The sequence below is a fragment of the Protopterus annectens genome, chromosome 2.part1 (assembly GCF_019279795.1).
Source record: "Protopterus annectens isolate FY-2018-M chromosome 2.part1, PAN1.0, whole genome shotgun sequence".
Lineage (NCBI taxonomy): Eukaryota > Metazoa > Chordata > Ceratodontiformes > Protopteridae > Protopterus > Protopterus annectens.
Genome location: NC_056729.1, coordinates 353,912,806 through 353,940,619, shown reverse-complemented (window position 1 = coordinate 353,940,619; position 27,814 = coordinate 353,912,806). Strand labels below are relative to the sequence as shown.

The 27,814-nt window shown below is 45.1% G+C and overlaps 1 protein-coding gene across 1 annotated transcript in view; it reads left to right on the top strand.

The window, feature by feature from the left end:
• HASPIN (histone H3 associated protein kinase) overlaps positions 1-27,814 on the top strand; it is a 1,280,677-nt gene that overhangs the window by 467,415 nt on the left and 785,448 nt on the right. Inside the window, exon 5 of the mRNA XM_044063451.1 lies at positions 23,314-23,523. Coding sequence (XP_043919386.1) covers positions 23,314-23,523 — 210 coding nt within the window. The remainder of the gene's footprint in view (positions 1-23,313; positions 23,524-27,814) is intronic.

Genomic DNA, 27,814 nt, shown 5'->3' with positions numbered 1-27,814 from the left:
AATTTGACTTGACCAGTGAGGGGGATAGGTTTTGGATGGTACATACAAATACTAAGGTTGTTAAGACCAGGTCAAGTATGTTATGATGTCCTTCCTTATCACTATTGTAGTATTCTTTACTAAAGGGACGTCCTACCAAAGATAGACAAACGTCTGGCCAGCATACCAAAGCCTTAGCTCCTTCCAGGTGACGTAGATCAGATGTATGCCCTACATCTAATCCATAAGGTACATATGTGACATGCAAGCCCCTACTCTTCCAGAACTTCTTTGCTGCCATTCTAAATGCTGATTTTATATTTTGGTCTACAGACGTATGTTGCATAGATACAGCTACCGAGTCTTCTAAAGATAAATGCCCCATGGAGTGTTTTCTTTGTTTTTTTCTTTGGGTTATAGTACCTTTTACATGTCATCCACAAAGGGAAAATGAGTGTGAGTATCAGATTCCTCATATAAACGGACGGGAGAAGTGCCTTTTTTTGCCCTAGTGCTGCCCATGACCATACTTTGAAAGATCTGTCAGGCTTTCATACTGAAGACTTTATATAGGTTCATAGGTTGGTACTGGGCTATCTGCCCGAAGGCATATATTAGCCCAGGCACATTGTGCGGTATTCACCACCCCTTTAGTAGTTCCCTAGACCCTTGTACTAACAGCTAGTACCCTTGGCCCGTATCTAGTAGTGCTGTTGGTGTGATCCCCGGTGTGAACTTTCTGTTACCCATCCACTCATCAAGGTTCCTCTTGAAGAGTGATAGTGAGGGGCTCTGTCTTATGTAGATCGGGTCCCTGTTCCATAGTAAGGGAAGTCTGTGCGAAGGGAATCTATCCCTCCAGCATGTTCTTTTCATTGTTGTGTTGAGGTTTATATCCCTAGAGCGTGTAGCTCGAGTAGATTTGGTTTTTCTAAGATGGAGCATGTTCAACAATTCCGGGTTGGACATGGCTCTGTACGTTAGACAGAGATTGCCTCTGAGAAAGCGGTATGCAACAGAGAACAGTCTTAGCTTTTTCAGTCGTGCTGCATAGGGCAACTGTTTGAGGCCAGTAATCCTCTTGGGTTAGGTACCTTTGTGGTCTCTCCAGCTGCTGGAGATGTCTAGCCAGGTACATTCCAATTGGTGCATTGTACTCAATAATGGGTCTGATGAGGGAAGAGTAGAGGGGCACTATTACATCCTTAGATCTTGATGCGAACCCTTTCGTGATCAGATGGGTCACACAGAAGGATTTTCTAACCACTTTGGCAACATGGTTATCAAAGGAAAGCTGACCATCTACTTGGGTCCCTAGATCCCTTATTTCTTCTTCAGATTTCAGGGGATTACCTCCTATGTTGTAGTTTGCGGGTACTCTGTTTTTTCCAAAGGGGATTACTATGCATTTTTTTGCATTTAGCTTGAGACCATGGCTTTGACACCATGCTTCAGTCTCATTTAGGCCCTTCTGGAGGATCTCCATGTCGGCCGGAGACTCTATTATAGCACCCAGTTTGCAGTCGTCCGCAAACTTAGTCAGCCACAGCCCTTCCATGCTTGCCTGTACTTCTGAGAAGTATATGCCAAACAGGAGGGGCCCCAGGACAGAGCCCTAAGGAACACCACTCATTACTGGTCTGGATTCGGACATAGATTCCGCTACTCTTACTTTATGGGATCTGTCTGAGAGCCAGTTTGCAATCCATCTTGTGACATAAGGGTTTATGCCCAGGCTGGTGAGCTTATCAATAATACCTGAATGGGAAATGGTGTCAAATGCTTTAGCAAGGTCAAGGTAAGCCATGTGTACCCCCTTTCCCTTATCTATAGCCTGAGTAACTGTCTCAAAGAAATCCACCAGGTTCAGGAGGCATGGTCTGCCCTTGAAGCCGAACTGTGTGGGGTCCAGCGACTGGAGGTTCCCAATCTCTCCATTTATGAGTTCCATAATGATTTACTCCATAGCCTTACAGATCAGACTGGTCAGGCTTATTGGTCGGTAGTTCCCAGGGTCAGTTGTGGCCCCATCCTTGTGTAGCGGGACCACCATTGCCGTGCGCCATTCTGTGGGCACATATCCTGTGGAGAGGCTGAGACTGAACAGGGTATTAAGATGCGGGATTAATTCCTTTTGGAGCTCGCGTATGACACAGCCCTGGGACACCATCTAGTCCCATGGAGGCAGTGTTTTTAACTTTAGATAGTGCCTTGTTAACCAACGTATCGGTAATAATTGGACTTACACAATCCCCTAGAATGGTAATAGGCCCTGTAGGTGGTGAGGGGGGGGGGGGTTTGCACTGAACCTGTCAGCCAAGATGTTGGCAATGTCAGAAGGGTCAGTGTATTTTGTTCCATTTTGTACTAGCTCAGAACAGACCTGAGCGTTGCCATTTAGGTTTTTGACGTAGCCATAGAAGGCCTTATGGTTATCCTTGGCATCCTTGGCAACTTTCTTTTCAAAATTAGCTTTAGTTGACTTGATGAGGGCCCTCAATTTCTTACTAATGCTGATCAGGGATGATTTTTCTACTTGAGATTTGGCCTTTTTTGTATGTCTCCTCATTTTATTGTAGAGTTTGCTTATGGCCGGGGTCCACCAGACTGGTTTCTTATTGCTTGAGGAAGGAGTCTTGATTTTATTTGGGATAGCATGGTCCATGCAATCCTGAAGATGCATATAGAGTGCCTTGGTGTAGGATTCCGCATCCTGGATATCATTATCCTTCTGCAAGGGAATAGTGAAGCTTTCCACTTCAGATGCAAGTAGTTTGAAGTTTGCTTCGGAAAGGTTTTTGACTATGGTTTCTTTGATTGGGGGAGGTGGAGGAGTAAGGATGTCCAGGGTTATCAGTTATAACTGTCTTTCTTCCCTTTCTATCTATTTAGAAAACCAGAGAAGAGACTGAAGCTGCTGACTCAGGGTTATATGGCTTCTGAATCCTCCTGCCATGATGTTCAGCTGCCACATAAGAAGAAATCAAGAGAAGTATTGATTTTTCTGTTGTCCAGCCGAGACTGGACTTCCTCGTTTGATTGGATGAAGAACCCGAGAACTGTCCTGTTCCATTTGCAACCCCCCTCTGTCGCAACCCATTTTGAGGCAAACCTAGGACTGCCTAAGCACAGGTCTGCTGAGGCTGTGTGCCTATGTCTGTTTTAGATTAGGAGGGGGAACATTGGCTAATTATTTCAGAGGAGCCTAGGGGGATTTCCCAGACACTGGTGAGGGAGGAAGTCCTTGGTTCCCTTATTGAAGATAGGCAAGAGTCTGAACTCCCTAAGTTTTTTAGGGCTGATATCATTGTTCATCATCATCATCATCATCAATCCCCCCCCCCCCCCATTTTTCTACACAGGGTTGGGGTTTTGTGTCAACTGTTGTCATCTGTCTTGATTCATTACCTCTTTCCTACCATCTTCAACACTCATGCCCAGCTGTCACAGGTCTTCTCTGTCTCGCAGTCCATCCGCCTTTTTGCTGGCCATGCTCATTTCCTCTTGCCTTCATGTCTGTCCCATATATTCTTCACCAGATTGCCTTCTGTTTTTCTGCACATGCACCCAAGCCACAGTAATCGGTTCTATTTCATCTTGTCAGCAGTTTGAGCTACTTTGGCTTCTGTTCTGATGTCCTTATGTGTTTACCTGTCCCACAGTGTGCATCTTACCACCAATCTCAAGCACTTCATATTCTTGACCTCTAGCTTCTACAACTGCTCTGCCTTTACTGCCCAGGTTTCTTTACCATACAGCCATACTGGTCATACCACTGTTTTGTACACATTAGATTTAAGCTTCTTTGTAATTCTTCTATCATATACTACCCCTGACACCCAGTGCAAGTTGGCTGCAGCCCCCCTTATTCTAGCGTTGACCTCCTCATTCAGATTTCCCTTCTCCTCAGCCAACCCTCCTAGATACTTGAAGCTGTTAACCTCTTCCACTACTTTCCCTTCTATCTCAGCTTCTTCTGATTTCTCCCATTTGCTGCCATTACAACTGTCTTATCTATGCTCAGTTTCAACCCGTGTGCTTCCAGTTTTGCATACCACTCTTCTATTCTTTGCTAAAGTTCTTGCTTAGAATCTGCCTGTAATGCCACATCATCTGAATATAGCAACTTTGTTGACCTGTCCCTTGTGACCTGTTTACTAATGTAGTCCATCACCAGTATGAACAGCAGTGGGCTCATAGCTGAACCCTGATGCACACCCACTGCCACTGGGAACTGTTCTGAGAGTCCAAACAGTGTTTGTACTTGAGTCATTGGGTCTTTGTACATAGCCTGCACCAATTTTACCAATGTTTCTGGGACCTCAAACCCTCACAACACTGCCCAAATCAGCTTTCTTTGTAGCTTGTCATATGCTTTCTCCAAGTATAGGAATGCCCAATTGGAGTATTTCCTCATCTCTAGATTATTCTCAATCATCTGCCTCACTGCAAACATGGTCAGTCATGTTGCACGCTGATCTGAATCAGAACTGCTAGTCTCCCATCTTACTTTCTGCCACTCTTCGTATTCATTTATCAGTTACCCTTTTGAGGACTGTCATGCAGTGTGACAGGAGTTTGATACCACTGTACTCTCCACAGCTGTGAATGTCCCATTTGTACTTGTATACTGACTGGCACTAGTATACTTTTCCAGTATTCTGAGATGGTCTTTCTCTCCATGCTGTAATGAGCATTCTCAGGAACCATTTCTCCCCTATCTCACCCAACATCTTTATCATATTTGCAGTGACCTGAGTTCAGCCTGCTGCTTTCCTGGCTTCGTTTTCCTCAGTGCTGTTCTTACTACTACTAGGTTGGTCCCCCCCCCCCCTTCATCATAGGCTGTGTCTGAGGAAGTACAGCTTCTGAGGTGTTTTCTTCATTCAGAAGCTGCTGGAAGTGCTCCATCCATCTGCCTTTGATGTCCTGTGGACTGTTGAGCAGGTTGTTGCTGGGATCTCTTATGAAGGGTGTCTGACTGCCATCTTGATCTTTTGCCTTGCAACTAGATAGTTTCTTTGAAGCTGGTAGAAGGCCTTGTTCTTTGATATTACAACCCCTCTGTTTTAGCCAACCAGTATTTCTTCCTAGTCTGGTCTGTCTTTTCTACCTCACACATTTTCCTGCACTCCTCCTTTCTTTTGATGACTTCCTGGATTTCTGCATTCTACTACCAGCTTTCCTTGTGTACCTTGCTTCCATATCTGGCTTGGCCACATATCTGTTCTATAGTGTTCACACATCTAGTTTTGTGATGTTGCCATTCTTCCCCTCCTATTTCCTACCCTTCCTAAGGTGCTAAAGCCCTGAGTAATTCCTTGAACTCCTGTGCTTTTTCTTCAGTCAACTTCCAGGTCTTCAGCCTAGTCTGTGTTGACCTTAGAGCTTTTTTTGACCACTCCTTGCAGCTGATTGTGGCATCTTGTGGTTTATGCAGTGGACCGAATGTTTCACTGGGGATAACTTTGCAGTCACTGATTCTACCCCATTGTCCTTTCTTAGGAGGAAGTCTACCTGAGTTGCGTGTTGGCCCTTGTATATGATCTTGTGGCGGTCTCTGTTGACAGAAGTCTAGAATGATCTCTCCTCCTTTATTCCTGTTGCTCCACCCATGTGGACCCAGGCAGTCCTTGTATGCTGTTTTGTCTGTCACCCATTTCAAAACCAATTTATATTGTCCTACTTTATCTAGTAGGTCCTGTAACTGTTGTCTGAATGTACTCTCTTCCTCACTATCACAGTCCTGTTGTGGGCATATGCTGACATTATGAAGAGTGCCCTATCCTTACACTGGAGTCTGATTGCCGTGAGTCTGTCACTAATTCTAATGATATTCCTCACTGTCTTCTGAAACCTCTCTCTCATTTCTAGTCTGTCTTCCTCCTGAGTAGTAGACACTGAATCCCAAGCCAAGTGACTTTGCTGCACTACCCTTCCATCTTGTCTTCTGAATATATAAGATGTCCAGTTTCCTCCTTACCATCACATCATCCACTTCCAAGCTATGCCCTATCAGTGAACCTACGCTGCGTTTAGAGAGTCTTAGTTCATGTTTGGCAGGTTCATTGGTTTTACGTCCAGCTTTCACTCAACAGAGCTATCCAAGGTGACCCAAGATGGGCAACTGGACACCGGGTGGTCAGTAGATTATTAACCCAAGGCTGCTGAGTTTTATTATAGGCACATGCACTGGACAATAGGGGCACATACACCCCTCCCATGTTAGCATGGGCCCCTGGCATAGGTCTTAGGCTGTGTCCTCAGTCCACTTTTCACTGGCAAGTACCCATGCCCATTTGACAACATTAATCAACATGACCAAATCACATAGAGCCATATTTTACACTATTGAGTGGCTAACCATGCCACAGTGCTCCATTTGTGGTCCAGGTTCTCCTATCTTGAGGTTACTGTGCACCACAGCAAATGCCCAAAACTGTTTGTCTACACACCTCTTTCCCTATAGGGCACCATATAGAGTCTGTGCTGTTGCCCCCACAGCTCCTTTCTTTGGTGAGTTTGAGATGGAAACACTCGGCATGTTTTCTTAAGGTGGGAGGAACCCCACAGAGATGTAGGGAGAACATGCAAACTATAAACGGGCACTGGCCAGAGGTCAGGATCGAACATTGTGCGTGGGAGAAGACCTTAACCACTATGCAATTGGGCCTGAAGTTGATGTGTTCTTTGAAAAAGAAATGGAAAACCTAGCTTGTGGCTTCAACAGCTAAGGATCCACACAAAGGGGGCAGGATATCACTCGGGGGGGGGGGGTCTTTTCAAGGGTTTTATGACTCTGAAGCCCACTCAGAAGTTGACCATTCCTTCCTCTTTTCCTGATCCTCTACTTCTCCTACTCATCTCAAATTCATTCCCTTTGGCTCTGGGGTCTGCAGAAGAAGATTCCCTTTCCACTGATTCCCCCATTAAAGAGTTGTCTTTTGGGGGGACACTATTGGCCTCGAGATGGGACATTTTAAATTAGATTTTCCCAAATTTCTGATATTTAAAAAAGGTGGTTATTTCCTTTTGCAAATTGATTCCACTCATCTTTCTACAGTTGCTCCTATATTGGATGCTTTTCTGGACACAATTTATTCTGCCTCTCGAGATACTGACCCCCCCCCCCGGTCCACTGAAGCCTGACCAGTTCTATAAATTTCATGAAGCCCAGATGTCTTGTATGAAAGTCCTCCTTTTAACCCCACAGTGATTTTCGGGCCACTGGCATGCCATCTAAGTTGCTGTTATTTTCCAAGCTTTTGCCTTCTGACAAGAACACTTGTGCTACAGAAAGGTATGAAAACATGTATACCTCTGCCACATTAGCTTTTAGAGCTGTAAACTACTACTCATTGTTACATATGTCCTGGCTCCTCTTTTTCATCTTGTGGGTGGTGTTGCTGATTTGCCTGATTCAGAAGCTAAATCCTCTGTTCTTTCTGTCTTAAGCAATATTTCCCAGGTAGCTCATCAGTCTATAAAATGCAGTTATGATACTGCAGATTCCTCCTCTAGGGCTGCTGCTTCAGGGTCAGTTATGAGGAGATGTTCCTGGTTACGGCATTCAATCTTCTCCAGAAGTCATTAATGCTAAGTTGTCGGACATTCCTTTGAACAACTAAAATATTTTCTTCATACTTTAGAGCTACATAGAGAGCTCAAATATTACCATGACAAGACAAATGGTACAAGGGAATCTGAGCAACTTTACCTTTCCATTCCAAAATATTGAGTTTGACTCTTTGTAAGCAAACCCTTTCCTCTTGAATTCCTAAGACGTTTTTGTTATTATTTTCATGGCAAGTTGCCTTCTTTTTCCTATGTTCATGCTCTCTCTACCAGAGCAGTATCCTCTTCTGGTGTTTTTCCCAAGGGTCTGGATACTAGGTCCATTTTGGGAGCCTTAAATAAACCACACCTTCAATAAACACTATAAGTTGGATATCATTTTTAGGACCAGAGTTTGTTTTTCCAGGGGCATCCTGCATGAATATTGGAGGGCTCCTTTGTGGGTTCCTCCTCCTCCCATGCTACCAAGTAACTTTTGAACTTGCCATTTAGTAAGAAATACTGCGGCAGGGGTAAGGAAGGACATAGTACAGCTGTGTAAGATCCTGCCATAATAGTAAATGTCTTACTTCCCAGTATTCTATCCCTCCCTCCTACCCACTGTTGTGCTCTGCATCTGATGATGTCCATTTCATTATGCATCACGAATGGGTCAGCCATTTCTCAGACGTATGATCCGAGCCTCACTCTCCTTCCTCTCTTATGATGCCTCACTCTTCTTCAAACCCTTACATCTTGTTTGCTGCCATTTCTGTCCAGACACGATTGCAAGCCTGTCCACTGTTTATGTAATATTTTCCTTTTTCTACTTGGGATTTCTCTTCAAGCTAGTCTACCTTTGTTCTCTACCTCCTCTCCTGTTACGCTACCTTAGTAGTTCACTGGCATTAGGTCCTTCCTGCCCTTTTCATATTTTCTGTTTTCTCTAACTCATTCAAAAAAAATAAGTAAATAAAATCTTTCCCACTTAACTTGAGGTCTGTCTGTTGTGGTCATAAGATTCCACAATCTAATGCCCACCAGAGTTGCATTTATTGCTGACAGGAGGAATAAGCTGATCTTGAGGGCTTCTTCCCTCCTGTGGAGTTCAGAGTCCCTCCCAGAAGCAGCGGCCCCTCTCTGCTTCCCTAGGGACGTCCGTTTCAACCTCCCAAAAGAGGAGGAAGCTTTTGGATCCATCTTCTTCAGATCCATCAGTTCCATGCTTCTCTCTGGATCTAACATGTCCTTCGGATCTGGGGGAGTCTGTGCCTACCAAACCTCCCACCATGCTGGATCCGTTGACCTTGGGTCTGATCAGCCTCTCGGAGCCATTGGAAGTCATTAGGATCTGTAGATCCTCGTCTCCAGAGCGGACTCCAAAGCACTTCTTCTTGGATCCTAAGTCTTGGAACAAGTCACCCCCCCCCCCCCCACTAATACCACCCGGCCGAGCATATCATCGCTGCAGTCTACACGTTCGTCTCTGTCCTCTAGGTCCTCTCCACTCTCACATTCGGAAATGGATTGGATGATGACTTTCCTCAAAGCCCAGAGCCAGCTGGGGATTTTGCCTTCTCTGACCCATGCTGGATCCATGAGAGCGCTGACCCAGATACCTCAGCCTCCTCCAATCCTCTCAACTTTGGAGTCACAGGGCCTGGTGATCCCTAGTGGATCAGCTTTGGATCGTGGGGTGTTCCTTTCCCCGTCTCTAACAGAGTCCTAGACCAGCGTGGCCCCTTTTTTGTCAGAGCAGAGCAGGTCCGCTGGGTCCTCTGAGTTGGTATCTGCTCCAACCTTGTCCTCTTTGGAGCCATCCCTTCCTCTGTGGTCCTTGACCTTCGATAGCTCGGGTCCAGTGCCTTCTGGTGATGTCTGATCTGGTGTGGCCTCATCTCTCTCTCTCCCCTCCCCCCTTAGGAGCTTTGGCCCCTGGGATGAGGGGTAGGCTCCCTTGGCATTCTCGGCATTCCAGGTGGCAGAGGGAGCTTTCTCAACTCCTGGAGAGATGGTCCTTTCTTTGCTAGGCCCTTCCCAATCCTCTGTGGATCAAAGTTTTGCTCCTATCAAGTCTGATCCATGATCAGCCTCTCCCAGAGAGCCTCCAGCCAACCGCTCAGCAAGGAATTCTCCCCAGAGTATCCCACGGAGGAGGTTCCCCTGAAACATCATTGCAAGGGGAAGCACATTGACTCCCCCGTGGCACCTTTAACAGGGTACTCTGACTTTGATGAAGGGGAAGCGTTCCCCCTGATCTTCTACTGATATCTCCTTTGGAGATATCTTAGAAATCCTGAAACAAAGGGGTGGATAGTCTTCCCAACCCCCTTCCTCGGAGTAGTCAGTGTTCCTGGAGGCATTTGGGACTTGACCATCTACGTCCTGGGTGATCCCACCGGTGGACAAACATTTTGACCTAATCTCACGCTGGGCTTGGAAAGGAGCCTGACACCATGGAACCAATCCCAAAGCGAGCAGGTAAGTACCTTAGCCTCCCCCTCTCCCCGAGGATCATCCCTTCTGGAGCAAAGGTGTCTCTGTTGATGCCATTGTGGTGTTGGCAACTACCAAGAAGGAGCTCGTTGAACAGAACTCTACTGTCCACCCCCTGAACAAAGAGTCTCAGGCTTTGGATGGACATGAGAAGTGAGTATATGCCTCAGCCACCTTTTCTCTGAGAGCATTAAATTATCTGGCACAATTCACCCACCTCTAGAGAGATCTGGGTGGAGGAACTTTCCACATCTCTGGTGTAGTTGCTGTCAGATGAAATCTTCAAAATGGTTTCCACACAGAGGAATACTATGGCTTCAGTTGCTAACTCCTCGATGAGGCTAATCTCCCATGCAGCTGAGAGAACCTGTCAAGTGTCTGGTTCAGGCATAGCCCTCAGACAACATGCCTGGATGAGACTATGCTGGTTTGTGAACCCCTTCAAAGTGTTGTTCATTATTGCCCCCTTTGATGGTTCCTCTTTGTCCAGCCCGTCGGTTAAGGAGACTCTGACCCCCAACGAACAGGAGGACAAGATTCTATTTGCCTAGGGATCAAGTTTTCTTCCCCCAATGGGCCTTCTTCAGGAACCAACAGAGCGGGAAGATGTGGTTCCACAAATCCCAAGGGGCCTTCCCTGATTCGCAAAGTTAATCCTCTTCCAGGGGAAGAAGTAGGGGATTCAATGGTAGATGCCGCCCCAGAGGCAGAGAGGGTCCACAGAACTAGGGCTTCAGGAAACCCTTCTCTGACAAGCTCTTTCAGTGCTCCTGAAGTGCTGCTCAACTGTCCTATTCTGGAGGCAGTCGGGGGCAGAGCAGACTATCCTTGCACCCAGCAGCCTGGACAGACATAAATGACACTTGAGTGTTAAACATTATATCCAATGGCTACTATATTCCCTTTTCCCTTCCTTCCCGACATGCCACCCAGTCAGAGGAAGAAGGCTGTTCTAGAAGTACAAAAGCATTTAGACAAGAGAATCATCCAGTGGGTCCCAACCGAACAACGAGGATGCGGAACTTACTCGTGCTTCTTTTTGGTGCCAAAAAAAACGGGGACCTTTGACCCATCCTGGATTTAAGCAGTTTGAATCTGTTTATCAAGAAGACAAAGTTCTGCATGGTTACAGTACAGTGCATTCTGCCTCTGATGCGCAAGGACGACTGGATGTGCTTGGTGGATCTCCAGGATGCGTACTACCGTGTCATAATAGACAGGCGCTCCAGGAGATATGTACACTCCTGGCTGGAGGCCCATCATTACCAGTTCAAATGTCTGCTATTTGGTCTCACCACTGCCTCCCCCCACGGGTTTTCACCTAGTGCATGACAGTAGTCACAGCACATCTGTCTGCAGGGATTCCAGGTGTTCCCCTACCTGGACGATCGGCTCCTAATTGCACCCACAAGGCATAAACTATTGTGGGCGATTCAGGTAATGTTGCACCTGTTTTGCCACCTGGGAATTACAGTGAACATGACAAAATCCAAATTGGTCCCGTCCAGGACATGGAGTTTATTGGGACTCAGTTGAACACGGTAATGCAATTTGCCGCTCTTCCTTTGCAAAGGATATCTTCTATCAGGCAGCAGGTACAATGGCTACTAGACACGCCATCTCCTTCAGCTTGCCTAGTTCTCATAGCCTTGGACACAATGTTGGCTGTCATACTTCTGGTGCCTCTAGCCAGGTTCTTCATGCGAGTTCTCCAGTGAACTCTGGCAGTTCAGTGTTCCATCCGATGTCACCCATTATCAAGCCTGATCAAACTTACTCCAATTTGCAGATGTATGGTGGATGCTCACAGACAATCTTCATTTAGGCAGGCCTTTTATGCTTCCCTCCTCCATCAGTCCCAGTGACCACGGACGCTCCCCTGTTGGGGTGGGGGGCATTTTCAGGGAAGGGTGGTCCAAGGCACTTGGTCCCCTACAGAAACCAAATTGCACATAAATGTCCTGGAGTCAAGGGTGGTTCTCCTCACATTGCAATCTTGATGGGCAGCATGTCAGTGGTATGGTACATCAACAATCAGGGGGAAACCTGATCTTACCCACTCTGCAGAGAGGCCAGGAGAGTCTGGGAATAGGCGATTGCTTCAGACCATTTTCTCATTGCAGTTCACATACCGGGAGAATCCAACATTCTGGCAGACATGTTGAGCAGGTCCATTTTGAGACCTCACTAGTTGTCCCTGAATCAGTCGGTAGCAAATAAGATTTTCAGCTGTTGGGAACAAACTATGTTGCAATCTGTTTCCCTCCCCCTAAACAACAAATGCAGCAGGTACTTTGCTCTGATCCCCCTGTCGTGGGAGTCACCCAGGGATGCTGTAGTCCACAATTGGCCCCTTGGGTTTCCTGTATGCTTATCCTCCAGTCCCCCTGATACCAAATGTTCTACAGAAAGCCAGCAGATGGAAGACCAATCTTATCCTCATTGCCCTCGTCTGGTATGGTTCCCCTTTCTGCAGTCTCACAGCAAATATCCTCCATGGATACTGGATCCCAGACAGGATCGCATTTCACATCCGACAGAATGGCAGACTCCCAATCTTCGGTCCCTCAGGCTAAACTCTTGGTTTCTCCACTTCCAGTAATCTTGCTAAAGTACAGGCTTCCTTCACCTGTCCGTGATGATATTCTTGCTTCTCAAAAGCCCTCCACCAAAAAGGTATATTGGAGCAAACAAAAAATATTTTCCATCTGGGTCTCACGTAGGAATTTAAGGCCCTTTTTCAGCCTCAGTTTTGGATGTCCTTATGTTTTTGAAATCTCTTCTCCACAAGGGAGCTAGTTTTTCTACTATAAACATACAAATTGTAGCTATCATGAATTTCCATATTAAAAAGGGAGTTGTTTTTTCCTCTACCCTTTCTTCTTCCAAGCTCTGTTGGGCATTTTTAAAAGGGATTTTTCACCTAAGACCTTAGGGATCCTTCCCCACTGGGATCTTAGTTTAGTACTGCAAGGTCTCATCCAGAAACCCTTTGAACCTAAAGTACATAACTTCTGTTCTTTCTGTCTGGCCGAGTGGTTGCTTTTCTTCCTTTTCTAGGTGCATATGTACTTGCTTTTCCTCTTGGGTGGCTCTAGTTATCCTGAAGTAATTCATTTTTGAGGATTAACAGCTCGTATGTCACTTGTATACCTTACACATTAGGCATAGAATTTACACTGCCTAGAAGGAGCTAAGGCTTTGGTATGCTAGCTGAATGTTTTGCTATTTTCTGCAGGATATCCCTTTAGTAAAGAATACTGCAACAGAGAAAAGTAGGCCGTCTACTGTTATAAGTTCTTACATAACTGAACTTTCTGTAGAAGGTTCAGTAATATTCCTAAGAATTTGTACGCATAATCCTCACGCTCAACTCTGTATCTCCTCTCTTGTGCAACTCTACAGGGGGAAACCTTTTCCTTCTGTCACCATTGCTATCATTTTTTGTTCTTTTCATAGTCATTTTGCATTTATTTTGTATAATTTTTATATAGTTTTTCACACTGCATCTCAAATGCATTTATCTTGTACGTTTTCTATAGATTTGTTTACCGTTTATATTCTTCTCTTACCATTGTATATGTTATCGTGAGTAATACTGATTTACTGCTGTCATTTGTATTCTATGCTGTCATTTGTATTCTGTGAAGCTTTTTCCCCCGGACTTACTCTGAAAATGGGTTCTCCATTTGGACTTTCCCAGTAAACAAATGTCAACAAATAAAATAAATTCTATTTTGGTGGTCCCCATTTAATCATTATAATGCTAAATTCACATAGGATGACTACACTTCAATGTATGGGAAGTTCACTGAGATTATTTAGAAATGTGCAATTTTCTGGAGACATACAGGTGGTTCTGTAGCACACTATAATCTGATAGCTGATCTTATTTAGCATTATTTGAGACTGTATAAGCTCTGTTTGAGAGTCTGTAGGTATCTGTTTTGAGGTGATGTGGTTTCTAGCAAATATGGATATGGCATCACAGTTTCCATCAGTTCTAAATGCTTGGTACACTGAAAATCCAGATGTTGAAAGAGTGCTGTGTGGGCATTTAAACCATGTTTCTGTGAATGTGCTCCATATCCAGGTGGACCTCAAAGTCCATCTGTTTATTTAGACTTATAGCATTATGTAGATCACCTTGGTATAGTCCAATGGTTGCTGTGTTTTGGAAAGTAGGTTGGGAGGTCTGTCAGCTGGGCCTTAAAGGCACATCATGGCAGCAAAACCTTTCATCAGTATAAAGATGCCTTGGAATGAGAGGTGCAAACTGTCCTTGGTGAAACAAGTATAACTGTGAAGCATCTCATTCTATGCTGACTCATAAGGGTACCCCCTAGAATGACACCAGGTCTTTAGCCAGTCCTCTTGCTGTATATCTTGGCATCATTTTTGGTGGGGGAAGGATTCCACTCTGTACTGTGATCTTTCCTGCATTTGTGATATGCGTGGAGAGGTCTTTTAAGTGTCTCCATATCCGTCAGGATTCTGAATGCCAGGTAGTTTGTCCCAGCATGCCATACTCATATGATTTAAGGATCCTAAAGGCCCTTGAAACGGTGGTAATCTTGGTCCCTGAGAGAGACCTCACTGTCACCCTGCTTTTCACCAGCTTCATAAGTACAGAAATAGTGTGCCTAAATGGAGTCACCAGTCAAGAGTATGTTTGTTTGAAGATTGTTTAGTGTAATTGGTCTAGATCTGGTGTTTCCTGTTGTAGCTCAAAAAATTATTACAGGCGCTTACTCAAAGATATTACCATTAACATTTTCTATATGGGCGTTTTAATATTATTGACCAGACACGAATGCCAAAGTTCACCCTTTTTAGTTATATGTTGGGCAAGCATTCTTGAAAACCTGAACATGCTGAAAGAAATTTTTGCTATCTTCTCCCACCATGCTAGTAGAAATGGCATGTCTGGCCATCTTACACACATGCGCACAGACACACATCACTAAAATGTGCGTTCTTTTCTCACATATTTTGTTGCTTCTCCAGAAGCATCACCTTCTTGGAGTCTGTAGATTTCACTAATTTCAGTGGCAGTTCCTTTATCTTTTTTATTTGTACCACTGGATTTTCAGAAATTAACAGCACCCCCCCCCCCCTTTCAAAAAACTAAGTGTATCAGGAAATGTCAATTTGCATTTTTTTTTCTCTAGATGACTGAGCACTGAAAACCTTCTACAAGGTTGACACAAATGTCAGAGAACTTATCTGATGTAAATCTTTATTCATTCCTTACTGTTAGGACTTCAGTTCCGTCCTCGGAACTGACACGGCTGTTACCAAGCTCACGCCAGCCAAAAACTCTCAGCCAAGATCTACCCACAATGCCCCTCTCATAGTCTCTTCAGATCTCATTTGCTGCCTTCCTCACAGACGTGCCAAGCCTTCTCTCCAGCTAAGTGTAGCTTTTTTGTGGTTTTTCTAGATCTTAGTGTTTTAGTCTGTTATTTCTCATCTCTACTTTCTTTTTTCTAACTAAACCCTACCCACTACCTTGGTAGTTCTTTGGTACCATCGTTGGTACTACTCCCTCTTCCCTACTTAGTAGGCCCTTCTCTTACCTTTTTGGTATTTCTTATTACCGTTGTTGGTACTCCTTCCTAGCCTTCCGTACATTTAAAAAAAAAAGTCATTTTACTATCCCTTATCTTCTTGTTTGGTAGTTTGTTTTTTTGTGTGGTAATTTTAGTGTGTTATGTCGGATAAGGTCAAGCTTGGGTTTAAGCAGTATGATAAGGGTGGGTGTAGATTGCCCAACTCTGATTGTCACGCCCGGTGTGTTTGTTTGGGCGCTGATCACATTAACGTTTCTAGTGACATTTGTTTTAGCTTCAGCAACCATACATTGGCTGAATGCAAGAACAAACTTATTCTAAAGGGTATGTTAAAATCACCCTTCGTGGAAGCTCTTTCTGGGACGGAGGTCTCACCACCTCCTAAGCATAAGGATGTTAAAATGCATAAGGAGAAATGGAGTCTTTCGGTTCTGACATCCCCGTCCTCCTCGGAACTGAATCTCCCATGCCTTCACACAGACAGCTTTGGCACCAGGGTCCCTGTCTTCTCCCTGAGTGCCTCCCTTAATTCTGACTCAGACTCCAACCACTGTACCAGCTTCGGCACCATCACACTCTGTGCCAACCCTGTTTTTGACACAGGCTTCAACCACTGTACCTGCATTGGCACCATCTCCAGCCATGGTGCCTTTGTCTTGCATGGCTCCACTTATACTGATACAGTCTGTTCTGAAGGTTGAGCACCTTCTCAGAAACAGGTTTTCTCCTCTTATGACCTCTTTTTGGGACAACAGTTTAGTCCATTTCTTGAGAGACCAAAATCTCCATCGGCAGCTTCCTTCAGATCCACCAGGAGTCTTTCAGAACAAAATTGTAGTGAGGGTTGTGGACTAGCTTTTGGCAGCTAGAGGATTACCCACCCCGACTAGGTCTTCCCTCCCTCTTGGAACGGAAGCTCTCACAATGTATTCACTTGTATATCCTCCTCCGGCCTCCTCCCAGGTTTGAGACTTCAGTACCGATGGCCATCCCGGTGCATTCTGTCTCGACTCCGACAGCAGAGGCTTCCCTGTCGGCACTGATTACTCTTGGTGCAATGGCTCTTTTGGAACTGGCGCACTCTTGGAGCAGTGATTGGGCTGTCAGCACCTTGGCACCTAGTTCGGCACCTATATTTTCTGTGGCGCTATGACCATGGCTCTCCTGGCAGCTACTGGTCCTCTTGGAGCTCCGCACCTGGAGGCGGGCTCTTCAGGGTGGGATGTGACCCCAGTTCCGAGGTCATCCTTCTCTGTTCCGGGCTCCCATCCCTCCTAGGGCAGGCCTGCTTTCCAGGTGATGGAGAGGGTCCTTGGTTCAACAGGCTTGCAGTTGGCACCATTGGCATCGACACCATAACCCCCCCCCTCTAACATGCAGCTGTCCCAACTCCCTACTCTGGGATCTCGAGCACAGGAGCCACAACACCTTCCTTTGAATGGAACCCTTTCTCTGGAGTCATCCTCAGAAGATCCCACCGGGGAGCCACCCCGGAAGAAACTTTGCAAGAAGAAGCAACCTGATTCCCCTGAGGAATCCATCACCAAAGGCACCGTTTGCAATGAGGCAGAAGGGTCCCCATGGTCTCCCCCAGACGACTTCTCATTTGGAGCCATTCTCAAGATCCTCACACAGCAGGGAGACTGGAAGCTCTCCAACCCTTCGGAGGAATCTGTGTTCTTGCAGGCTTTCCGTGCTTGACCATCTACTTCCTGGGTGACCCCACCTGCGGATGAGCTCATTAGACTTATTGTGCAGTGTGCTTGGAAGGCCCTGAACTACACAGAACCCTGACCTGGAGGCCAGATAAAATTTTATCCACTCCTGAAGACCAACCCAACTGGTCCAAACAGCTGGTAGTTGATTTCATGTTCATGGTGGCGGCCACCAAGAGGGAACTGGTGGAAGATAGTTCCACTATTCATCCCCCGAACAGAGAGTCTCTGGCTATGGACAGACTGGGGAAGCGGGCCTCCGCTTCAGCAACCTTTGCCATTCGGTTGTTGAATTACTGGCACAATTTACTCGCCTCCAAAGAGACCTAATCTCAGAAATGTCTGCCTGTTTGGTGGGGGTTCTGCCTAAGGAGGTGCGTGATACTGTTGCCTCTCAGCTAGCTACCCTGGAATCCATCTCGAACTCCTCGATGCACTTGATCTCTCATACTACTGAGGGGGCAGCTCGAGTAGCCGCATCAGGCATCGTCATGAGATGGCATGCTTGGATGAGTTTGTGTGACTTCGCGGACCCCTTTAAATCTTCCTTCGTCAACGCGTCTGTTGACAAATCTTCCCTTTATGGTCCCAAAGTAAGAGACACGCTATCAGGTCATGAGAAGGCTGGAAAGACCTTGTCTGCTGTGGGCATAAGCCCCCCCCCCCCAAGAGATCCTACTCCAGGAATCAGAGCGTAAGAAAATTGTGGTTCAAGAAGTCCCAAGGATCTTTTCGTGACACTCGTGATGAGCAATCCCCCTGGGGCAGAGGGGTCAACTCATCCAGAAGACACCCCTTTTGGGGCAGAGGGGTTCTGCACAACCAGGGCGCTAGAGATTCCTTCTCAGGACGACCCTTCCAGCGCTCCTGAACAGCGGCCCAATTTGCTTTCCTCTGGAAGCAGTCGGGGGGGGGGGGGGTCAATTTTCTCTGTACCTACAGGCCTGGCAGCTCATAACGGATGCATGGGTGCAGAGAATAATATCCGGAGGCTATCCTATCCCATTCAACCTTACTCCCAGACCCGTAAAACGAATCCCCGATGTTCCACTCGGTCAGAGGGAGGCTGCAGCCTTAGAAATTGAAAAGCTGCTAAGAAATAGAATAATCCAACCAGAGAGGATCCGGGTTTCACTCTAGCTTCTTTTTATTGCCAAAAAAGACGGGACTGGAGACCAGTCCTGGATCTCTGCTTACTAAACAAATTCATAAAACCTCAAAAATTCCGGATGGTCATGGTACAGTCCATTCTCCCCTTTCTGGGGAAGGACAACTGGATGTGCTCTATAGACCTCCAGGACACGTGTTACCAGATAAAGATGGACAAATGCTCCCGGAGATTTCTCTGCTTCTGGCTGGTGGCCAATCACTATCAGTTCAGGGTACTGCCCTTTGATCTCTCTACAGCCCCCGGAGTGTTCACCAAATGTATGGCAGTCGTAGTAGCTCATCCCCGACTACAAGGATTCCAGGTGTTTCCATATCTAGACGATTGGCACCTTACTGCCACGACGAGAAATCTTCTCATTCTCAGTCTCTTACGCTCAAGGCCTTGCTCTTCATCCAGGTACCACGATCAACACAGACAACTCACACGTCTCCAACAAGAGCACTGGAATTCATTGGAGTGATCTTCGACACAATGTCCTGTCAAACTTCCCTTCCTCCTCACAGGCTTTCAAAAATAAGAAGCCAGATTCAAGTCCTCCTTCCACTGACATTTGTACCAGCACGCCTTGTACTACAACTATTGGGCTGTATGGCAGCAACCATTACTTTACTACCACTGACGAGGTTGCACATGAGACTATTACAGTGGCTCCTTTCATCACGATGGTCGATCTTAACCCACCCGCTCGGCCACATGATACACCTTACAAACCTTTGCAAGAAAGAAATGCTGTGGTGGATGAAGCCAGAAACAAATCTTTGGTGTCAGCCGTTCTGTCTTCCCCAGCCCAGGGCCACGGTGACCACGAAGCTTCCATGTTAGAGTGTGGGGGGGGGGCATTTTCAGTGAAAGATGGTCCAAGGCACCTGGTCCCCCATGGAGGCCAATTTGCACATAAATGTCCTGGAATTGAGGGCAGTTCTCTTAGCGTTGCAAGTATTCCACACATTCCTTCCTTCCAGGACCATTGCAGTTCAATCGGACAACATGTCAGTCGTCTGGTACATCAACAAACAAGGCGAATCAGGTCTTACCCACTGTGTTGGGAAGCCATGAGAATTTGGCATTGGGCAATGGCTTCCAACCGCTTTCTCATAGCAATGCACATTCCCGGGAGTTCCAATCTTATTGGAGACAATTTGAGCAGGAACATTTTGATGCCACATGAGTGGTCCCTCAATCCGATAGTAGCGGCTCAAATCTTCCGCCGCTGGGGCAGGCCTTGCTGTAACCTGTTTGCTTCACCCCTAAACAACAAAAGCAGAAGCTACTTTGCCCTGATCCCCCCTCAGGTGGAGTCACCGAAGGATGCTCTGATGCATGATTGGCCCCTGGTCTGCTGTACGCCTTTCCTCTGTTTCCCCTCATCCTGAAATTCCTACAGAAAGCTCAAAGGTTGAGAAGCAAAGTAATCCTCATTGCCCCTTATTGACCCGGTCAAGTCTAGTTCCCTTTCATATGCCGTCACCTGATTCACTGCCCGTGGATCCTGAATCAATCCCAAGGTCTGCTGTCTCATCCTCAGGGACTGATTCACCCCAATCTCCATGGCCTCAAGCTCACAGCTTGGTTTCTCCACTTCCGATGATTACCAGGCTACCTGAAATTTCATCCCCTGTTCATGAGAATCTTCTGGCTTCGCACAAACCTTCCACCAGAAAAATGTGTTCTAGTAAGTGGACTAGATTTTCCAGATGGGCCAAAGAACATAACATAGATCCCTTTTCCATGCCTATTCAGAAGATCTTATAGTACATGACTACCCTACTGCATGCAGGAGCTTCAGCATCAACAATTACGGTGCATTTAGCAGGCATGGCAAATTTTCACAATGGAATTGACAATTCATCTATGTCACACCAACTGTGCAAGGCCTTCATGAAAGGAGTATTACATATTAAACCTCCGATCAAGCCTCCTATATAGCCATGGGACTTGACTTTGGTGCTTAAGTTGTTAACAAGTCCTCCTTTCGAGCCTTCTAACTCCTGTGATGTAAAATTTTTGTCTTGGAAAACTCTGCTTCTAGTAGCCCTTACCTCTGCAAGAAGAATACCTGAATTACAGGCCTTGAGTGTCAAGAGACCTTACCTGATTTTTCATAGCGAAAGAGTGTCCTTATGTACTGACCCCTCCTTTTTGCCCAGTGTCATTTCTGGGTTTTCCATTAATCAATCTATTGACCTACCGATTTTCATTCTTCACCATTCAAATAGAGGGGAATATCTTCTGCATACCCTTTATGTTCATAGGCAACTTCGTTTCTACTTGAACAAAACTAAATCTTTCAGGAAAATGAATCAATTGTTTGTGGCCTTTGCAGGACCCATATTGGGTAAGCCTGTTTCCAAAATGACTATCTTCTTGGCTCAGAAATGCCATGACTTTCATTTATCATCAAAGTGTCCTTACCTTCCAAAATAAAGGCTCACTCTACTAGATCAATGGCTACTTCAGTGGCTTTTCATTCCAGAGCCTCCATTGATATCTGTGCAGCAGCCACTTGGGCAAGACCTCGTACCTTTATCACTTGTTACAAATTGGAATTGGTCTCCATGGGACGTGCATATTTTGGTTCTATGGTGCTCAGGAATGCCCTTCCTTAGGGCCACCCAGGACTCCAATAGCTGGGGACTCGGTCCTAACAGTAAGGAATGAATAAAGATTTACCATATCAGATAAAGAAGTTATGTCTTACCATAATGTTCCATCTGTGTTGTAGATCTTTATTTATTCATTACTTCCCGCCCTCCATCCCCCTGCCTGGACTCCTGGTGGACTTTAGGATTTCCTTTTAGTTAAGGTATCTGTTCAGACACAGCTTCCTACTGTCACTATTATATTTCTATACTATAAAGGTGGGCAAACTCGATCTGAAGAGACTGAGGGGGGCATAGTGGGTAGGTCTTAGCTGAGAGTTTTTGGCTGGCGCGAGCTTGGTAATGGCCTTGTCGGTTCCGAAGACTGAGCCGAAGTCCTAACAGTAATGAATGAATAAAGGTCTACAACACAGATGTAACGTTATGGTAAGACATAACTTCTTTTTTCTCTCCTAGAGTGTCAAAAACGTAATCCGTATTGGTCTTGGCTTCCTATACTTGACGTCTGACCCTGGTATTGCCAAGTGCTTCATTGCTTCGATTCCCAGTGAATCTTTTGCAAAATCTGAACAATTCAACATCTTGTTTTTAACATATTTCATAAAGTCTGCATATTCCTCATTTTCCAAACATCCTCATAATATACAATTTGGTCTGCTTGCCTTGTCTTCAGTTCCACTCAGTTGTTTTGCCTGCTCAGTTTCTTTGGTTGCTTCTGCTATCTTTTCCTGTTATCGCAAGGATTTGTCATTTGCAAGTCTCCACAGCTGTTTCAAGGGCAAGCAGAAACTCTGCTTTCTCTACTCCAGCCATTTTATTTAAATTTGCCCACTGGACAAAATAATCCCTTTTGTAACTTTGGAGCACTGTCTGCTAACGTGGCTTGCTCAGAGTCTCAAAGTAAGCAAATGAAGTGGGAAGGAATCAAACCATGGTATAGTACATGGCTCATCAGCAGCTTAGAGTTTTAGTCCTATGTGCTAATTACCAGAATATATAGGGGTTAATTCATCTGCACACTGGATGAATTAGTGTATATATTGTTTGTAAAGATATTAAATAAGTGGCTTAAAATTGAGCTTTGGTGGGGATCCATCTTTGACTCTAGTTATTCTAACCAGTGATCAGAATGCCTGGGATCTGTTAATTGACTAAAAAACACAAACTAGCTATTTATGATTTTTGCTTCTGAGACTTGGGGGTCTGACAGCAAACCATTTCCAGCTGTTTTAACTACATTCTCCATCATCATCTGGTGGTATATTACCTATTAAAAAAATACAGCTGCAAGTGCCAGTCCACATCAGCTGTGGCTGCTTCCAGTGCTTGCTTCAAAAATACCTCTATTTTTTACATTTGTGCTATAATTATTTGGTTTTTGGTTCATACTCTAAGTGTAATTGCCAGGAGTTTCTCTTTGAGTCAGCTTACCTTTGGCACTTCAGTTTTTTCAGGATTTTGCCTTTTGTCTGTCTTCTACCTTCTAATGGTCTTTCCTGAGATTCTTCTGAAGGGCCCATTATTGGATTAACAGATGTGCACTCACCATCTCAGTTGATGTTTGAGGAAACCTTACTCTGTAGGTTCTAATTACCCTCCCCCTTTCCCCTGAGTGTGGATTGACCTTCCATCCAGTATTTGCTTTTGAAGTTCTTGTTAGTCAAATGTTATTGTACATTGTAGTTTGATTCATTACTTTTTTGATTTATAGAAGGTACTTAGACATTCTCTTGTAGTCCAACATGTTGTGTTACGGCTTGTGTTAGAAGAGACATGCACAGTATTGAATCTGGAAGCTTTGGAAAAATAAATAACTAGACTGTAGGCAGCAGAAGGGGATTTTCCAGTCATATTTTTACGGAAGTAGATCCCCCTCTCAGCTAAGCTGATATGGTGAGTACATATTTGTTCGTTTTAAATCTTTGTCAGTGAAGGTTGCCAGAAATGTACTGCTAGTGAGATGGGAAATGATCTTTAGGGCACCTACTGCCCTTATTCATGATACATGGTTGCCATATGGAGGACACAGAAGGCATGCCATCCAAGTTTAGGGGCTGAAGGTGTTTAACAAGAATTGTGTGGAGTGGCAAAAGGAGATATTCAGGGTACACCATTACAGAGACTCTCTTGAAGTGGGTCTGATATGGTAAGCATTTGTATTTTTGTTATCTAATTTTGTATCTGCTCCACTATTCACCAAAGTAGTATCCTCTTCTCTTTTTTAGGGAGCATTGACACCACTGGGGTCCCCTTCATATATAGAAGACATCTCTGATGCTGAGAAGGTGTTTCAAGAGTGTCAGCAAGATGGCCCTATCAGTTTTGAAGAATGTATCCCACCCAAGAAACTGAAGCAGTGTGTAAAGATTGGTGAAGGTGTCTTTGGCGAAGTCTTTCGTAGTGTAAATGACAAAAATGAATCTGTTGCCTTGAAGGTGAGTTACCATTGTGTGGCATAGAAAGTTAACATTTTCTAGGATTCAGTTGTCACTTTTTATTTAAATGAATTCCAGTCATCAAGACTGACACTGTGTTTGGTCAGCACAGTGAGGGTAGTGTTTGTGGCATTATATTGTTTCAGCACTGAAATCTAATGTAGTGTTTTAACAAGATTTACTGAACTTAACTAAACATCTCAACATGTATAAGAGAATTAAACATTTCACATAAAGTAGTTACTCATAAGTTTATCAAACATCATAGATTTCTTCATTCTGTATTCTATTATCTTTGTATTGCCATCACATTTTAAAAAGTTAGTCAAAACCTGCTGCCTGTAGTATGGAAAAATTCCTCATCAGTTACTGTAATATGTTTATCATATTGATCACTATTGCAATAGCCTTAGCTATATGAGTTATAGCCTTCCAAGGATATAACAGCAGGCCAACTTCTAAAGCTTGAGGGCATCTTCTATTCTCCTAAACCATTAGTCAGCTCAAGCCAGACTGACTTAGACAGGTTTGGGCTCCAAGCTATTCACAGCTTTCCTGCTGTTGAAGACAGTGCTCTTCTACAGATTTTCAAGGATCGACTGTTGGCTTGTGCTGTTCCTTTGCTTGGTAAATAAGACCTCTTTGAGGAAAAACCTTTTACATTAAAAAAATATTTTATTGTACTTTCCTGTTTAAGAAAGTTAAGTTATTTTAAACAAGGCGTTTGTATTTTAATGGACTGTCATGAGACTTAACTATAGATCCAATGCTGTCTTCATCTGACTTTAACCTGTGGGGTTATCTGATCCGACTTGGATCCTATACCAGCCAAATTATACAGACTTCCATCATGCCAGGCTCTGCCTCCATTACTTTCAATCCCCTGCTCCTCAACTGACCCCTCAAATCTATCTTTTCACCATTCCTGTCAACAGCTTGATCCATCTCCATTTCAGCACGTATTTTGCAGAATACCTTCTTTTGTAGAGTTTTTGATCCTTAGTGTTTTCTCTTACCGTAGTAAGTGTATGTAATGTGTGTTACTGAAAGTAGATAGGAAGATAGATTGTTTGGTAGTATGAGTATTTTTAGTGTGTATTGGGCTTTCCCACCCTTTTTGCAAGTATTGTTTTGCCCTTTTCCTGAGTCTTAGTCTGAGTACTATAGTTTTTTTTTTTTTGGCTGAAATACTGGTCTGACGAGCATTGCCCACCTTGGGACACCAAGATCTTCAAGGGGGATTGAAAAAGGTCCCCCCTGTTTCTGGTCCAGGTCCATCTTCTTTGGGCTTTCCAGACCTAAAGATCCCATGATTTTTCTGGTGCCCCAGCTACCTTAGCTTTGGCTTCAGTCCCTTGGAGCTCATCGCCCTTGGTGCTGATTACAAGCAAGGCTCTGTCTCTGGCTCAGAGTCTTCCTAGCCCCTTTTTGGTTAAAGCGTTCCTTTGGGTTAGGTAGCTTCTCCTTTCTCCCCTGTTCATGGTGCTGGGGCTATTACCAGAGTCCTCATCTTCCCCATACCGGTTCTGGATCTCTCTGACTTGGATCTGGCAGATGGGTTCCTCGTCAGTGACCCTCCAAGTCCCCATTGGGAGCTTTGTATGCCTGGTCATAAAGGTCAGTGAGCAGTATCAAAGCTTCTGACTTGGAGCAGCAATTTGGTCTTATCCCTTCAACTCTGGTCTATATTAGAACATCGAAGTTTCAAAACTTAGAATATTTTGATATCGATCCCTATTCAGCGAAAGCGGAAAATATCGAAGTAACAGAAAAACGATTTTTTTTCCTAGGGAAAGAATTTGATTGTCTGTTTCTTTTGCTTTGGTATTTTCAGCATTGTGGTAGAAAGTTACAGGTTGGGTTCAGGTAAGTGTGCGATTGAGTGCGGGTTAGTTAGGGTTAGGGTGTGAGTTAGGTATGTGTGCGATTGTGTGGATGTGAGGGTTAGGGCAGGTTAGGTGAGTTAGGGTGCGGGTTAGGTATGTGTGCGATTGTGTGGACATGAGGGTTAAGACGGGTTAGTTGAGTTAGGGTTAGGGCGTGGGTCAGGTAAGTGTGCGATTGTGTGGATGTGAGGGTTAGGGCGTGGGTTAGGTATGTGTGCGATTGTGTGGACGTGAGGGTTTGGACGGGTTAGGTGAGTTAGGGTTAGGACGTGGGTCAGGTAAGTGTGCAATTGTGTGGACATGAGGGTTAGGGCGGGGTAGGTGATTTTAGGGTTAGGGCGCGGGTGAGTTGAGTGTGCAATAGTGATGGACCTTAGGGTCTGGGTTAAGGTAAGTGGATAGTTAGTGGTGTGTGTATAGTTTAGTGTAGGGTTAGGGGTAAGATTTTAGGTGTATGTGTGTGGATTGCTGTTTATTTGGTGTGCTTGTGTTGTGTGTATTTGTTTTGGAATAGCAAATTTTTTCCCTAGGAAAAAATTTGCTGTTCGGTATGTTCGATGTTTTCAGCTTTTGCTGAATAAGGGTCAATATTAGAACATTCGAAGTTTTGAAACTTCGATGTTCTAATATAGACCCTTCAGCTCCAGGACAGATTCCTGGAATCTCCGCTCCATCTCTGTGGTTTCCTGCCTTGGCCCATTTGGATCCGAGATCATTGGGCCTGGCTGCATTCCCACTCTTAATGTTGGATCTGACAGCTGAGCAGTCTTTGGCTCCAGCTTCCTCCTTGGTCTCGTCGACTCAGACTATTTAAAAGCCAACTCTACCTTGGAGCCATGGTGTTTATACTGGTGTTTCCGAGTCAGGGTTGACGGTCTCTGATTAGAGATCAACCCTTCTGCTCAGAGCTTCTGCATTTGACAGGTCTGCTCTGATCTTAATGTCAGAGCGAGGTGTAGCTCCCCTGGAATTAGCTGTTTCTCTAGTTTCTGTGGGTATTGGTACTCTCTGTTCCAGGAGGCCAGAGTCCACTTCTGCCTTTGACATTGTAGAGAGGATGTTCTCTAAGGGGATGGGTTGGGTGTCATCAGCTGGTGTTCCATCCCCTTTCTCATCTGGATCTGCGGCCAGTCATCAGTTTTCTCCTTGACAGCCTGTGCCAGTTTTTCTCCATTCTGCTGTAGTGGCGGAACTTCCTGCCTCGTTCCCATCTCTAGCTTCACCAGAGCAGGAGGTCACAGGTAAGAGGTGCTGTCAGAGAAAGCACCTCCACTCCCCATAGGAGTGTCTTGCAGAGGATACTGACCTCGAGGAAGGACAGAGGTCCCCTAAGTTTCTGTGGGAATGACACTTCTAACAATGTTTTGGAGATTCTTCAACACAGAGGCTGGATCACTGAAGACCTCTGTCTGGAGGAGTCAGCATTTCTGGAGGCATTCAACATAGGCCTGTCCATGCATTGGAGGGTATTCCCTGAGGACACATTAACAGACGTACTGTTTTGGAGGGCATGGAATAAACCTGACACAGTGGAGCCTAGTCCCAATAAACTTAATAAAATTCTCGTTTTGCCCAAGGACCAATTGCATTGGAGTAAGGGTCTGGCTGTGGATGTGATTATGGAGGCAGCAGCCACTAAAAAGGAAATCTTTTAGGAGAGTTCCTCAGTCCATCTCCCAAACAGGGACTCTCTGGGTTTGGACCATTTAGGGAAGTGCTTTTATGCCTCAGCCATGTTCCTTTTGAGGGCTGTTAATTATCACGCTTGACTAGATGCCAGTTTGATCTGGGGACTGAAGTGTCAAGGAATGTTAAGACACAGCAGTCTCTGGAAATTCAGGAGACACTGAAGGCTCTGTTGTCTACGCTGCTAGTCTCCATGAGGCTTATTTCTAATGCAGCCAATAGAGTGTCCTGAGCGTCTGACTGTGATGGCATGCTTGGATGAGATTATACAACTTTGCAGACCGGTTCATGGTGTCCTTAATGCCTCATTTAATGTCTGCTCCTTGTTTGGGCTGAAAATTAAAGATATACTGTCTTGTGGAGTGAGCAAGATGGGAAGAGGCTGGCATCTCAGTTGTCTACCATGCTGCAAATCGCCAATGTTTACATGTGGCTTATTACCAATGCAGCTGATGTTGCATCCCGAGTGTCTAGCTCTGACATTGCTATGCATCACTACACTTGGATCTGATCATGCTACTTTGCAGATTGCTTCAAGGCATCCTTTATTAATGCCCAGTTTAATGGCTCTTCCTTATTTGGGCCGAAAATTAAGGATAGTCTAACTAGGAGCGCGCAGTAAAGGAAGAGGTTGTTCACCGTAGGAATGCATTTTGCTACCCCCTCAGCAAACCTTTTCAAGGAATCAGAAGGAGGGCAAATGTGTCTTTTTTAGAAAG